This window comes from Osmia bicornis, chromosome 11 (genome assembly GCF_907164935.1).
Source record: "Osmia bicornis bicornis chromosome 11, iOsmBic2.1, whole genome shotgun sequence".
Classification (NCBI taxonomy): Eukaryota; Metazoa; Arthropoda; class Insecta; order Hymenoptera; family Megachilidae; genus Osmia; species Osmia bicornis.
The window spans coordinates 798,573-814,902 of record NC_060226.1 but is presented as its reverse complement, the minus strand read 5'-3'; the positions used below and the strand labels follow the sequence as shown (position 1 = coordinate 814,902).

The window sequence follows — 16,330 nt, the reverse complement described above, 5'->3', positions numbered from 1 at the left end:
GATGAAATAAAATTTGTTGAAAGATGCTAGAATTAACACGGAAAGTATTTGTAAACATGAACGATCTAAAATTATGGTTTATTAATTAATTTTAACAAGATTCCATCACGTATAATATCTAATTTAATTAACTCATCGCTGAAAAAGGTTGCGATAATTATAAAATCAAACAGAAATTCTACGAAACGTTAATGAAGGTGTTTAATTTATTTGATTGTTATAAAATTAATTGCAATTGTTATCTGTTATTGAAACCTTAAAGTAGATTCATCATTTTCACAATTATACGAGTACAATTGTACGTCACATGAATTGTAACTCTCTCCATGGTCCGCCGTCCGAGGGATAAATAATAATCTTATGCTAAACCTAAATGACTGAAATAATTATAAATTATAAAAATTTTTGAATAAAACAGCATCTTAAACGAAATACATACATTTGTAACTTTAAGCTATTTTTTAAACATATTTAATAGCAATAATGTTGTAAGTCAATTATCTGACAAGTAATAAAGAATTAAAATTACAGGCTTAGTGTCAAGCGAGAAATCGTTCAGTCTGTCGTGCACCATCCATCTCGATCAAATTAATATCGAATTCTCCGTCGAATTCCAGCGGAAACAGGGATATTATCCTGCGAGAAAATGATTCCATTGGAATTCCTTAATATTTCACGGAGAGGATCGTCGCTTAATACTTTAACCCGTATTTGGGTGACGTTTGAATTTTCATGGGCACTTGACAGCTGTTTTACAAAAGATGACTTATAAGCATAATTTTATATGATTCAGTTCTTTGAATTAAAAGTATATCATTAACACGTTGACTACAAATTAGGTATATGACAGTAAAGAAAAAAAAAAGAAAAAGAAAACAAATTATAGGAAGTTTGAAGAATTGAAGATCTCCTTTAAAATAAGAAAATTGGAAGAACCCTTTTTAAAAATAGAATTATATTTTTCCTTTTTGAAAAAACGTGGATGAACGTCGCCGTTTAAATCGCAAATAAAATTTTAATCCGGAAAGGAATTGCCTTGTTTCCGTAAAACGTAAACTGTCCATGCGATTTGCATTTTTATTTGACCAGACTGGTATGCGTATCCATGCATCGATCGTCGTTCGAATTCGAAGAGAAAAGGGGCAAATGAAAATCCAATCGTGGACAGTTTCATTGGTCGACGACGTAACGCGATACAGTAAAACCTGGATAAATGCAACGAAAGAATGCTTGGATAAGTGCAACATCATTATCCCCTCAACTTGGGGGGATCCCCCTAGGCGAACCGAGCCGCTCGATGAGGAAACCGTGTAATATGATCCGACCGTAATATCGGTGTGACTAATACTAATTGAACGATAAAACTTTTTTATTTTTAACTTTTTCTTAATGAAACTTTTACTAACGCATTTGTCAGATTTTTCTGATTAAAATGACACCAAACACGATATAGTTTGAATTATATTTATAAACAATAGTAATAGAATAAACAACATAGAATTGACACCACGACTGAATATAAATGATGTCGGCTGAATACAAAAGATGTGTACGGACACAGAATCGGCATGTCGGCTGAATAGAAAACATGTGTACGGACACAGAGTCGGCATGTCGGCTGAATAGAAAACATGTGTACAGACGCAGAATCGACACCTCGCTTGGATAAATGAAACATTAAATGCCCAGAATCGACACCTCGCTTGGATAAATGCAACATTAAATGCCCAGAATCGACACCTCGCTTGGATAAATGCAACATTAAATGCCCAGAATCGCCACCGTGCCTGGATAAATGAAACCTTTGAAACCAGAGCCGACACCGCGACTGGTTTTGATTTCGATCTCTGTTGCTTTTCGCCAACCTTTAACATCAATTTTAGCAAGTAATTATAATTGAAACTATATCGTGTTTGGTACCATTTTAATCAGAAAAATTTCACCAATGTGTTCGTAAAAGTTTCAATAAAAAAAAGTCAAAAATAAAAAAGTTTTATACTTCAATTAGTATTAGTCACACCGATACGTTTCGGCTCCTTCCTTTGATCATCGGACCTCTCTCTTTCAGCCACTGTCTGTCCCTTTCTACGTTCACGCTTGGCTGGTCGTCGCGTGTAACCCGAGATTCGACACCTCGCTTGGATAAATGCAACCACTGGGTCCCAATGTTGGTTGCATTTATCCAGGTTTTACTGTAAATGAAAATTCCCCAAAAGACGAATTCGATCAAAAAATATCACGATTAACATTTCTAGCATTACGAAATTGAACACTTATGTAGACGAAATTTATATTTTCCCTCCTTCCACCCGCCATGATTATCTTAGATGGCAGTGTATACACCTGCTAATGACTGTTGAGCAGTTCGAACGAGAGCGAGTACATATTCAGTATTGCGAGTGAGGTCGTCGAGAATAAACAAATATAGAGACTGACTACAAATTTCTTTTCCGCGACCACGCCTAAACAGCCTCCTATCATAATTATATACTTTTCCTCCCAATTCTCCCTACACTTACTTATGAATGTCATTGAAATAATTGTTCGCGTCGCTTTTAATTGTTCGTCTTCGTGAGATAGATACAAGGTAATCATTTGTTTCATTTTCACGAAAGAAGAATTTGAATAATGTGCTACACCAATTTTCCAAGTCATCTCCAATACTAGTGTGGCTTTTGACATTTCGACGAAATTAGACATTGCGTTGCTGCTACGTTAATTTATGAAATACAAGACTGAAATCCTAGATGTTTACTTCTTTTTCTTTTAAGGGAGGTTTGCGTAATCAGATTTGAAAATTTAGCAAGTAGCTACGCATGTACAGAGAAAAAGAGACGTTCGATGATAAATTACTCGTAGGCTATAGTAGCCATCATCGCCTAGACATCGACGAAGCATGTTTCTCGATCAATAATTAATAGACAACAATACGAGGTGCTAGGCGAGGGCAATTTAGCCCCAAGGGTTGGCCCATAAATTCGTGAACCAGCCTGGCAGGCCGTGCGGACATTCGGTTCAGGTGGTGGGACAGGCATGGACCGTTGGAGGAGCCACTTGAGCTACTCCATCAGCTCCTTCTCGAGTAGGCTTTCGGCATCAAAGCGGCTCGTCGCTCAAACATGCCGGTAATGGTTCAGACCGGCTCGAGTGGCGTGGCTCTGGGAATCCCCTTGTCCTTCTGTAGGGCTTTCAAACATACCTTTCGTCTCTCCGTGACCCGCCGCGCCGCGTCTCCTTCTCATCCTTGGGGAACGAAGTTGCTGCGCCACCTTTCTCCTGCTATCCATTTCCTTTTATAACCATGAAACACCATGAAAGAGTTCATTTTCGGGCATTTGTTACCTATTTTTAAATTACGCTACTGATCTTTATTTTTTAATATTGTAGTGGTGGAAAGGAATCTTCGAAATTTGATTAATAATAATTTTTAGTATAATTCAAAAAAAATGTAGCTTTTTGAACTTCAAAAAATTAGTGTGAATTTTTTCCATTTTCAATCGGCAAACTTTCGATCCACCAGCGGTCACGATTTTAAACAAACAAAGCTGATAATCGGTGTAACCGATATAAACAGAACACAGTTGTATGGAGATTGGCCACAGCACGGCCAATTTGTGCGAGACTGTAAACAAGAATGGTAGAAAGCAAATTTTGGCTTCCGGTTACTGGGAATAGCTGGAAATGATACGACGCTGATAACCATGTATTTCGGCTTTCATGGAAATTAATCTATGACCCTGCTACTGTACTTAAATACCCATATATGTACAGTGGGTGTGAACAACGTTAATATGATTTCAAATAACATTTTGTGAAAGTTGTAGTTTATTAATTAATTTTTGTAAAATAAATTCTATGGAATAGAGATTGTACAAAAAGAAAATCGGATAGCTGCATAATTTGCAAAATTAACAAATATTCTGTAGATGGATCACCTCTATAACTTTTGTACCATTCGTTAAATTTCACAATCGTTATCTTATTTCAGTTTTATGTGTTGTACTTTCTACTAGCAGTTTGTTTACATAAAACATAAGTATTTTATCCTTTTAATTTTAATTGGATCTAAAAATTTCTGACGTAAAATTTCGTCTTTGTGATATTAAACTTGATTATATGGTATACGAATTTGACCCTAAACTGGTTAATCTAACTCTTAAAAATAAGTTCCTTGGACCACTATAGAATGAGTTGTTATATGTATAATTGGGACAATTCGCAATTCGAGTGTAGTTTAGAATAGAAAACAGTTAAAAAGAGAGAATGTTGAATAATGTAGGAATGTCTATTTTTCTATAAGCTCAATTTTTGGACAAGTGCAACAATGCTCTTAAAAAATTCAAATGAACTGGATTGTTAATGTGCCTACATGCTTTTTTTGGAACGAATAAAATAGATGATTAGCTAAAATGTGTTGTTTGTGACGTCTATCTAACCCATAATGTGTGTGAAGTTGGACCATTGTTACAATTATCAAAATGTTTATTTTCATAAAACATGGTTGTTGCAAGTTTGTTTACAAGTGCATTTTCTTCATTTAATTGTAGTCGAAGTTCAGTCTTTAAAAAACTACTCCGTCTTTTCCAAAAATCACTCTAATAAAATATATTAATCCTTGGACGGCGGACCATGGAGAGAGTCCTAATTTTTATTTAATTTCGTATTTCATATTATTTTCATTTTCGAAATAATATACATACTATTCTTCTAAAAAGTATTCTCCCAATATATGAAATTATTTCGTTTAAAGAGTATACATTCAAGTTCAAGTTAATATTTTTGTATATGTTTTGTAAGTTTGTTCAAGGATTAATATAGTAATTAATATACCATAGTAATGATAATGTTATTTCATTTAAAACGGTAATAATTTTTAAAAATCTATAAAAGTCAAAAATCCAAAAAGAAAATAGGATTGACAAAACTCTATGGATCTATTTTATTTTATTTTTTTCTGTAAGGCTTGTCAGAACTCACGGAGGTGCGTGTAACAAGAAAACCAACCTTTCTTTGTCATGATAACATTTTTCACTGGAAAATAGTTCCCCGTTCGGGTTTTTCGCGGTGTCATGTGTATCCTAGCGAGGCGAGTTGTGTCGAATCCGAAAAAGTCTCAAGTAGGTCAAAGAACTCGAAGCCAGGCCTGATTCTGTGTATGGTCTGGTGCGAATGAAAAGCTTCCATGGCTATTCTCGAGGAAATTCCATCAGACACGCGAAATCCTTGGCTCAAGACGCTTCAAGGAACTCGACTTTCCCGTTAAATTCCGTCTCTTTTGAAGTAATCTTAGCCCGGCGTCTTTCTTCGCCCTCGTATGAAATAATTCAATATTATCCAAGATATTTTCGATAGTTCCACATGATGTGGTCCATAGTATCTAATATAAGAAAAAAGAAAAAGAAGGTTACCACGCATTCTTCCTAGAATAAATAATCTATAAATAATTAAGTGCAAGAAATGATATTTTTCAAAATTAGGATATGAATATATTAATATCATTTTTGCAGTAAAAAAATTGTTATATATTAAGTTATTCAACAATAATGTGACTCTCAATTTTTTAAGTAATTCTCTTGAAAATATTAATAAAGAAATTTTTCTACTTTCCGTTAACTAAATAAAAGATCTTTGTCTTCCGAATCGTAGTATACGCGTATTCATAGTAAATTTACGAACGACAAAGGAGGTTATCGCGATAGTGATTAATCCCGAGCACAGGTCCAAAATCTAGGGTGCCCAATTGATCGGTTAATACTAGCACCGAGTCGGTATAGATCAATGCCCATGGAAATCGGCGCTGCGGGCTCCTGAGGACCCTTTTGACGGGCGTAGGTATTTGCGAGAAGCATGACAGCCGGTATGCCACGTAATGGTCAAACAGCGTGCGACCAGATTCGAGTGCTATTATTATGGTACCGGGAAGGGCGCAAATTGACAGACATAATTGGTTTAATTTCTACGCGAAGTTAGTTCAGCTGCCATTCACGATCACTTAGAAATCCTCAAACTGTATTATAATATTAATCCATATTATATCTAAAGAATTTTTCCTCAAACAATTTTTAAAACACATTGAATTTGCCAGTGCTATTTTATCAGTTTCGATCAAAATTAGAAAATTAATCCTATTCCCATGGTTATTTACTGTTATACGATTTCATTTGATGCTCCAATGAATTCCTCCCAAAAGATTTAGCGAAATTGTAACATGAAATCAGCGTGTGCTTCATCCAGTCAGTTGCATAAATTACTGGCGATACTTCACGAATGAGCAGAGGCTGACCAGATGATTCCTGTGTGCATGGAAATGGTTTGTCGAATAATCAACGATTTGTAGAAAGGTATCATCTATGTATAGATAAAGGTATGGGAAGCAATTCATCAGCCGGTTGTATGCGTTATCGCGTGCGAACCCGTTATCGAGAGGGTATTCTAATTTCACTACACTCTGTCTCTCTTGCTCATTCTCTCTATGTAATTTAACTTTACGGTTTAATCTTTCCGATGCAAATGCGGGTAATAACGTAAGGGGTGGAGGTTGGTTTGGTTGAAAGTAACCGAATATGTATTGCGAGATTATTAGCGGATAAAATCGTGTCATCGAATTCTGATGAAATATTACGAAATTGTTGCCAAAAATATTTTAGCTATTTTGTCGAAGAATTTTCAGGATTTTCCTACATAATTAAGTAGAACAAATTCCAACTAAATTAGGATTATAATTTATAAAACTAAGGGTTGTTGAAGGGCTTTCAATAATTTATATTTAATTGTTTTAAAAAAGTAATATTTGTGAAGTAATCAAATTTGGATTTAAATTTGTATTGGAATTTACTGGAGGTGGGCAAACACTCAAGCTTCGAGTCTGATGGTGTAGGGCAGCGATAGTTTTATATATGGATTTTAGAAAGAATCTTGACACGTATTTTTAGGTATCGTTTTTATTTCACGCGTGCTTCTTATAGTATTAACAGTTTTTTAGATAGTGCTGCCAAAATTCACTCTTACAAGTGGTATCAACATAATATCACAATATAACAATAGGCAGGACCCAGACCATCAACTTGGGACTCAAACCCGCCTCGGTATCCAAATTCTTCTCGAAATCTGAAACTCATCATCAGTTCGAGGCATGATTTTCCAAACTTACTTTAAAAACGTTTATAGTGTATAATTTAAATGTAATTGAGTTTCGGGTCCTGAAATTACGGATACCTGGATAGGTTTATATGCTGGATAAACTTTCGAGATGCCACCCTATCACAGACCCACACAGCCCCAGAAATTTAAAAAAAAATTTGAAGGCTCACATGCAATTTTTTTTTTTACTTTCAGATATTCGACGCAAAATAAAAAGTATTAATTTTCAAAAGACAACGCACCCAAAATCATTCGATACAATCGGAAAACAATCGTTGAAGTTTCTTCAGGAAACATGTGACGAAGGGGTGAGAAGGGAGAAAAATTTGCCACGCGTTACTGTACAAGTTAAATCAGAAATGGTGGCGCAAATTTGCTTAATTATTCCCTCTCAGAACGTTAACCAGTCAAGAGAGAAAGAGGGACTGCTGTGGCGTTCACGTTCCCCTCGTAATTGTAGTGGTCGTTTATAGTTGAACGACTCTCGTCGCGTTGCAATTGTCTGTTGTCGGGAGTGGCACTCCTACTTCCGGTCGGCGTTAAAAGGCCGTCAACTCGAGAACGCGTCGATTTTTTCCGGCCAAGCCGAGTCAGTTTACTTTGAATTTGCGGAACAAGAACTTCTGCCTTGCTTGCAAGTCCTTGGCAAAAATGTTTTTATTTTAATTAATCTTTTTCTATCACTTCACCTGAAGAAATCGCGATAGAATTGTTGTTTTACTTTTCTGGGAAACATCTGTTGAAGGATTTTTGTTAGAGAAACATCGTAGTCATTTTTCAGTAATAAATTCTGATTAAAGATTGCTTAGAAATTGTATGAAACACAAGTATATTTCATAATATATCTTTTTAACATTACCATGGGCAATGAGTAATTAATAAATATAAATAAAATGATAAAATTTTAAATAAGTATCGAGTGAAAATTATTTTGATGTTATATGAAGCATTAGTATACTGTACAATATATTTTTTAGCATAATCATTGGTACTCATTAATTACCATAAAATAAAATGACAAAATGTTGCAACTAATGGGTGTACTTCCGAAAAGGACATACCTCCGTTTTTTTTTATACTCTGGATTGTTACGTATTATGACGTGCTGATTACGAATATAATAGTGAGAATTGGCGCAAATTTTATTTTCATGGCGGAAACCATGAAAAAAACCATAAAAATCATAGTTTGTTTTATTTACTTCAGTAAATAATGAGAATTTTGAAAAATACTTGAAATAAAAGTTGTAGACCTCATCAAAATAAACATTTTATGTCGTATTGATTTTTTATTGGTTTATGGGAGATTAAATCACACAGTTTTATTTTAAAATTGCTAACTTTATTTCACGGAACAGGAAAAACACGTCTAGCTCTTCTAAGATTTTGACTGCGAGTGACTCGACTCCCATAAGAAAGTTGGGGTCCGCTTTTCCAAACAAAAGTGTTTATGACCCTGCCTGACGATGCAGTCCCTTGACTTGGTGACGAAGACCAGACACATCTGGTCGTCCTTCTATCGCCTTTGTTTAAATTGAACGTTAGACATTTTTGCTTACAATATAGAAATATTATCCTAGAGTACCCTAAGTAATATTTCAACATTTTTGTCGTAAAGATAATAGTTTCTAAGAAAACTGATATGTAATTATTCACTTATACGGAGCCATCCTCGATTTTAATGTCCTTTATACAATATGTTATCAGGGACATAATCCTGGGTAACTTTTCCTTATAACTTAATGTTTAAGTTTAGGTTTAGGTTTAGGTTTAGGTTAGGTAAGGTAAGGTTTGGTTAGGTTATTCGTTTGGGGGATGAAGCTTTCCACAAAAGGTGGATCTCGCTACGCGTGGAAAGTTAAAAATCCAATGATACAGAAAACACGTGGCCGAGGAAGAAGCTTTGCTGTATCCCTTTCTAGTATTAGCTAATGAAATTAACAATAAAACTTAATTTGTGTTGGATGAATTATATAGAGTGTTCGACAACAGGTGGGCAAAATTTTAAGGGGTGATTCTAGGAGTCAAAAGTAAAATGCACCTGAAACTTGCAATCTGCCCAACACCAACGACTGAACATCAGGTCAGTAGGGGTGAGTACAGTCATAACCAAGAATCATTGAATAGTAGAAACTTACTTCGTGCTATCCTGTTTCTCGGTACTGCAGCATTCGGCTTTCTCTTCTTGGTTATGACTGTACCTTCCCTTGCTGACCTGATGTTCAGTCGTCGGTGCAGGGCAGAGTGCAGGTTTCAGGCGCTTTTTACTCGAATTTTTAAACGTTAATTACTGGAAAACAAAGCCACAAACGCTATTTCGTTATTCTTAATTTTCGTCTTATTTTGATCCCTAGAATCATCCCTTAAAATTTTGCCCACCTGTTGTCGAACACCCTGTATGAAGTTTTGAATATTTAATATCGTTTTTCTCAAAAAATATTGTCTTTATGACAAAAATCAATAGAACATAAAATATGTATTTCGATAAAACCTATAACTTTTATTTAAAGTATTTTTCAAAACGATTATTATTTACGGAAATAAATGGAAAAGCTATGATTTTTATGATTTTTTCATGGTTTCCGCCATTACAATAAAATTTGCGCCAATTTTCACTATCATTTTCGCAATCAGCACGTCAAAATACGTAAGAAGCCAAAGTATAAAGCAAATCGGAGGTATGTCCTTTTCGAAAGTTTATCCCAATAATGGAATACACGTTTTTAATTTTTTCTTCGATTAGATTGATCTACCAAATGCATCTACATATGAATGTCGGATTGTCAAGGGGTACACGTTCACGTGCATCTACATATTAATGCAGACGGGTACCCTGAAGTGTTCTACACGCATTGTTGGGTCTCAGGTAGACGCGTAGGATGCAGACGTACTGATGCACGCAGCATGCTCGCGAGTTAATATAGCTGCTATAACTATGAAGAGAGGTGAGGCTGCGAGGGATTACAGCTGTATATCTATCACGCTGGAATACAGCATTGTACCTGAAATCCGGATATGGAATGCCCATAGGCCACAGGAACGTCGCGCCGCGCCGTTTCTAACGCGCGAATTATCCTTCAAACCTACCCGTCGCGAATTTCCAAGGGAAAACGATGAAAATTTCATAGAAAATGTACTTGGCAAGGACCGAGAGACGATTTTGGTTTAGGTATTTATTGAAAAAGTAAAATATTTCAAAAATAATTGATGTGAAATATAGGTTTGTTTGATGGTGGAATATGAGTCGTATGTAATCCCATAACGCAGTTCAAATTATGATGGTATAACTCATGTGATTATTGAAATCATCACACCGTAACTTATGGTGTAATCCAAAATACTACATAACGGAATATGGTGCGATGCAAGTCATTGTACCATAACTCATGGCGTAACCCATGTCACCGTCCCGAGAACCATGCTTGAACCCATGAGAAATACCATAACAGTATGTCTGAAATCATGGCCGCATAACTCTTAATACGATCTATATTACAGTACAGAAGGCTCTGGTATAACTTATATATTATTATTTTAAAAACAATGTAGTAATACAATGACCAATAATTAATTACCATCAGAATCAAACACCTGTAGATTATATGTTTTCGAAAGCACAAGTACTTACATATTGCAATTGTTAATATATAACCGATTATCATAAAATTCAACAACTAGAAAACAATATTTCATGAAGAGGAAAATCACCACAAAGTCTGGGAACAGTGTCAGACGTTCCCATAAAGGAGCTATTGAACCGCAAAGTAACATTCTCGTCGCCGTTGAAATCGCTGAACCAGCCGTTTCCGAAAGACTCGAAGAAGAGATGTGTATACATACACACGCAGCATATAGTCCCTTTGCTCTTCAAAGCGATCGACAGAAGTATTTAAGGCCTGATACGCTTGCGGATTTCCAACCATGATTATGCTGTAGTGGTGGCAAAGTAGCCGATAAAGCACAAGGGGGACCAAGAGTAGGCCGAGGATAAGAGGCAGATGGCAAAAGAAGTATCCAATGGTTGCATTTCTCTTAGCTGAGGCTGAATTTGGAATTTCTGGGACATATACGTAGTTAATTTCAGACAACTTTTGACAATTCTACGCGACGTCAAATAACGTCTTGGGTTGAACCAAGTGCCATTTTTATAATTATTATAACTTTTTCACTATCTCACGCTATACTGTAGATCAGGCCTGTCCAAGTAGGGGAATCCACTCCTGGAACACATGTTTTGGCTCCCCTTTCTATAGCTTGTGAAAGATTTGAGCATTAAATATTTACAGTTTGCTATTATTTTTTAATTATTTATCTTGAGAAAATTTATTTTAATGGAAAAATCGACGTTTGCTCAGAAGTTATTTGAATTCATGTAATATAGAAAATTTCCTTTTTTTCTTCTTTCAAATTTTTTGGATTTGCATAGAATGGCTTTTGTGATAATTTTATCGTACATAATTAACACCAAAGTAAAATTACAGAACGCTCTCGATATCAATAAATTAACCACACCGCAGGACGTTCCAAATTGCATTTACTATTTCCCCGCAGTGCATTAAACATAGAATGACTTTCGTAATCGCAGTTGTACCTAGGATTCGATTACATGGCTACCTAAAATTCAATTAAATCGACACGCGAGTGTTGGAATGCCCCCACGTATATATATATATACATACGCACAGGTGATTCTGGCCGGTACTTCTCGATGCTGTTTTCGACGCGCAGGAAAAAGTATAAAATTTAATTTACAACCGACGAGTTTCAATTTATTTCAATCATCGGTCACTTGACAATTTTGTTTTAATTGTTTCTCTGTTGCAATATCAGGACTACCATTTGATATAGTTCATTCCTCTTTTTTTTTTTATTTTGTAATTTTGCAATTAAATGTGTAAATTATGTTCTTTCTTTTTTTTTAAAGATATTGACATAGTATTTTATCAGTACTACTTACACTGGGATAAGTTTGTTTCTGGCTTACTATGCCGTACTTTTAAAAACGTTTGAGATTTTATATTGAACTAATTAATACAAATTTATTGCATTATGTCATTTACTATGTACACATTTATGTCATAAATCTATAAATATTAGTTCTGACTTATCATAAAGGTTATAAAAAACACATCTGTACTAACGTCATGTACACAATCATCAAAATAGACAGCGATTTTCTAACCAGCTTGTGGAAAGGAATGGCATAGAAAAACGGAAAGATGGAACACAGAAGGCACGACGAAGAGAATGCATGTAGGACGCAAGGAATCGTCTCCTTATCCAAGTAGTGCTGGCCGTACTTTGATCAGAGGCACTGGATTTACGTTCATCCTCGGCAATCTGCCATCTGTCTGAGTCTTCTTTTCTCGCGTTTCAACTCCGTTCGCCCTCTTTGTCACTCTAATTCGTTGTATTGCAAGCTGGCTTCGCGATGTCTTTGAAGCACGAGCCACCGCATCGTAGGCATTTCGTCGAAGCTGAAGCTGCGACAGAAGTGGCATTGCAATGCCATTACCGATAGAAGATCGAAGAAAATAAGAACAATGGTTAAAAATTGAGATCTTTGATTGTTCTTTTATAAAATAATTGGTTGAACTTCAGTCATAGGTCATTGAGTTCTTTGATGATTTATGGCACTGAACGTAACTCTGGGACCCGAGTTTATTAAACCTTCGAGACCCCCCTTTGTTAAAAACAAGTGAGTGTGTGCTTAAGACCGCACGACCCAAGTGAAAACTTGTATGGCGCATTAGCTAATTCCGTTTTTCATTTCAATCCATCATCGAACTGGCTTTTTTGATTCTTCTTCGTCTTTATAATCTACTAGCTGCGTTACCCGGCTCTGCCCGGGAATTTTAATAGGTTATGTTTTTGAACATAACTAGATCAACAACAACTTATAAATAAAAAATTAATTAAAAAAACATTTTGTAGTGGACCGAATTGTGAATCTAAACCATTCTCGAGTCAACTTGAACACACACAAAAAATTTCATCAAAATCGGTCCAGCCGTTTAGGAGGAGTTCAGTGACATACAGACGCACAGAAGAAATATATATATAAAGAAGATAAAGGGCAATATTCAAATATTTATACATGCACATCGTCGCTACTATTAAATATTAAAAAACAAAAACATTCAGTGACAAAACTAAACACCGCAACGACGCACAGCTGTCTGTTTTTAGTTCGAATGAGCATTTCACCTCGGACCGTGACGGATCAGACTCATTCACTACCCAGCAAAGTGTTTATGCGGTGCGCCTGAAGAAGTTTTCACTTGAAAAATTGAAATTTATTTTAAATAAAATTAAACAACACTTAATCAAAAAGAAAAAGAACAACAGTACAAAATTCGTTCAATATTTTTGACACTATAAATGAAAAGTTTGTAACAGCTCGCCCCTTGGAAAATGAGGTCCAGGGCTGAAGCCCCCTCCCCTCCAGATCTTCTCTTACTCCGGCACTGACTGAACGTTTAAGTTATGAATACTGTAATATGGTTTTAATTTAACGGTTGTAATGTGAGATGGTTGGAAAGAAAATCTCTTCTGTTGATTTTTCAAGAGAATTAAACAGTAATTATGATTTCATTAAACTTGTTTGAAGTTGGATAATATGAAGGAAATTTTAAAATGTATTCTGCATAAGTTTTGAAAAATGAAGCTGTTTATATAGGTGTAGGTAAATAAAAGAAATTTTAAAATATGCTGTGCATATATTTTAAAAAGTCGTGTAATTCTGCATATTGACACTACGTTTGGAAAATTTACATATCATTCTCTCGTACAATTTTTATGGATGTAATATATTTTTACTCTTTTTTACAGCCGTTTTATCGGTAGATTTCTTAATCTCGTTGCCGTGAATTTACTCGACAGAAAAAAAGCATCAAAGCTATCGAGGGAATCGACGCTTCATTTCTACGATGGAAAAAACACGGTATCAGGAATGCATAGAAGAATCCTTATCGATTGAATATTTACAGGAAAAAATGCGAGACACGAGAAAGCATCTTTGTTTTATCGAAATTGAAGCTCTTAATAAAGCATCGTGGTATGCCATGAAACGAAGTATCAATCGACGAAATACCCTCAAGAATTTTTATTATTATCCATCTAATATGCTATTATTAAAATATTTTCCTTCGAGTAATTTGTGGTTGTCGTCAGTTTTAAACAATATCTAAGAATTTTATGCTCCAACATGGAATTATAGAAAATATATAGTCATTATTATCCGTTTTGTTGTACTCCCATTTCGCTTAAAAATTAAATCAAGAATTCATTCACTCTTGTTAATTAAAATTTACTATAGGTTACCAATGACCACCATTCAATTTAACAAAATGCAGATTAACCTAACGATAGTCAGGTTATAATTATTTGAGCAATGTCTTCGTGCGAAGACGAAATTTCTCGGCGTAATTACACGCCGAGATATACAAGACACGATTACACGAGGAAATAATTTCATGCTCCTTTGTTCTGATGTTCTGTTGCAGATACAAGTGTACGGCTTCAATGCTGAATTGTATCACAATATGAGCGAGGCGCAGCACAAGAGTCAAGGCCTGGTCGCGATCTCGTTGATGGTTCAGGTAAATCGATGATATTCACTATAAAGCTTAATTAATATACATACATGTTTCCATCAATAGAAACTCCAGAATATCCTCCTTATCATGTTAAACGTTATGGAAATTCACATAATAAATTATTGAAAAAAATTCGAAGTAGTATCAATACCTATTATATTAATTGCTGTAAGGCGGCAGGTAGAAAATTTCAAATTAGAAAATAAAATTATGGTATTCTGAAAAATTACACTTATAGCTTTTTCACTGCAACGTTTAACGTGTTAAAAGACTATAAATCTTGTAAAATTAAAAATCATTACCTTGCAACTCGCTAAATGTAAAAGATTCGATAATTTTAGAAATATTTTCGCATAATTTCCTTATTTTCTTTATACAAAATGTGATGAGTTGAGATGAGAAATTACGTTCGTAAAAATAGGGTATACAGAAAATGTAGTACCCCACTCAGGTTGCTTGTTATTTGAAAGCAAACGGGTTACATAGGATTTCCATAAAACAATCTGTATAATGGTTGCACAGTATGTATTTCGAGCTACTTTTAGCTGTTGTTTCAGTTGATATCGTTTGCGTGAGCGTGGCCTGGATTGCGTGTACGATTACGCGTCTACAAGAAAAGAATTTCTTAATGGATTTTTGATGGCACGTTGCGGTCAAAGTTGACCGCTATTTTAAGTTTTCTCTGCTGTACTCGCCTCTTCTTTGATGAAGGTTCTTAAGTTTCACACGATACGGTGGAATTGGATAGACGTGAGATGTTTGGAGACATGGGATTCTCAGCATCCCAAAGTATTTGTTTAATTTTCGTTAATATTTTCAAAATCAAACATCGTTCACCTCATTTCAAAGAAAATTTTAATGTATCTTCTAAAAATGAGAAATATATTTCTCTTGACTCTATAAATAATGAAATATTTAAGAAAGATTACAAAAGCGTAGCACGTAACTGTGTTTCATGGAAACGCTGTAATCAGCTTAATTTAATTAGACGAATATTAGGTTAATTAAATGGACGATTCGAGAGACAAGATAAGGATTCCCAAAAGAATAGGGGACAAAAGGATTCGAAAATAGGGGATGGAAACCATGGAAGTTGACGTTGACGGTGGATGGTTTCGTTGGGGTAACTTCGAAATTTATTGTCGAGTTTACGAACAAGGTATCGCGTGTTTGCCCTGTCCTTTCGATCGAAATAATTATTCTATAATAGTACGCGAGCAATCAGAGCCAAGGAAACTACGAAAGTTGCGAATGCTACTATTTGTGGAAACGAAACTTTCTAAATTCCCTTCTGTAGTTTCCATTTTGTGTAAGTAACTATAAAAAAATGTGTGAAAAATCAATATAAAAACATGTATAATCATTTTACAAGGTTTATAATATTATTTATTTTCTTCAAACTTTAAATTGGAAAATAAAATAGTTATAATTATGGCATGCTATATTGGTACACAGTCATTTTAACTTTGGAATTGAACATATTAATAAAACATTAATATAAAAAAAATTTAACCTCTCACACGATAAAATAATTTTCAGACCAACATTAGAAATTAAGAGATCTATTACGTGGAATAACAAGTGTGCGTTACG

The 16,330-nt window shown here is 34.9% G+C and overlaps 1 protein-coding gene across 3 annotated transcripts in view; it reads left to right on the top strand.

Annotated features, from left to right (window-relative positions):
* The window catches only part of LOC114878174 (carbonic anhydrase-related protein 10), a 248,034-nt gene that overhangs the window by 199,344 nt on the left and 32,360 nt on the right, over window positions 1-16,330 (top strand). For all 3 annotated transcript variants that reach the window (XM_029191668.2, XM_029191669.2, XM_029191670.2), the window contains exon 5: window positions 14,645-14,740. In XM_029191668.2, the coding sequence (XP_029047501.1) occupies window positions 14,645-14,740 (96 nt within the window). The remainder of the gene's footprint in view (window positions 1-14,644; window positions 14,741-16,330) is intronic.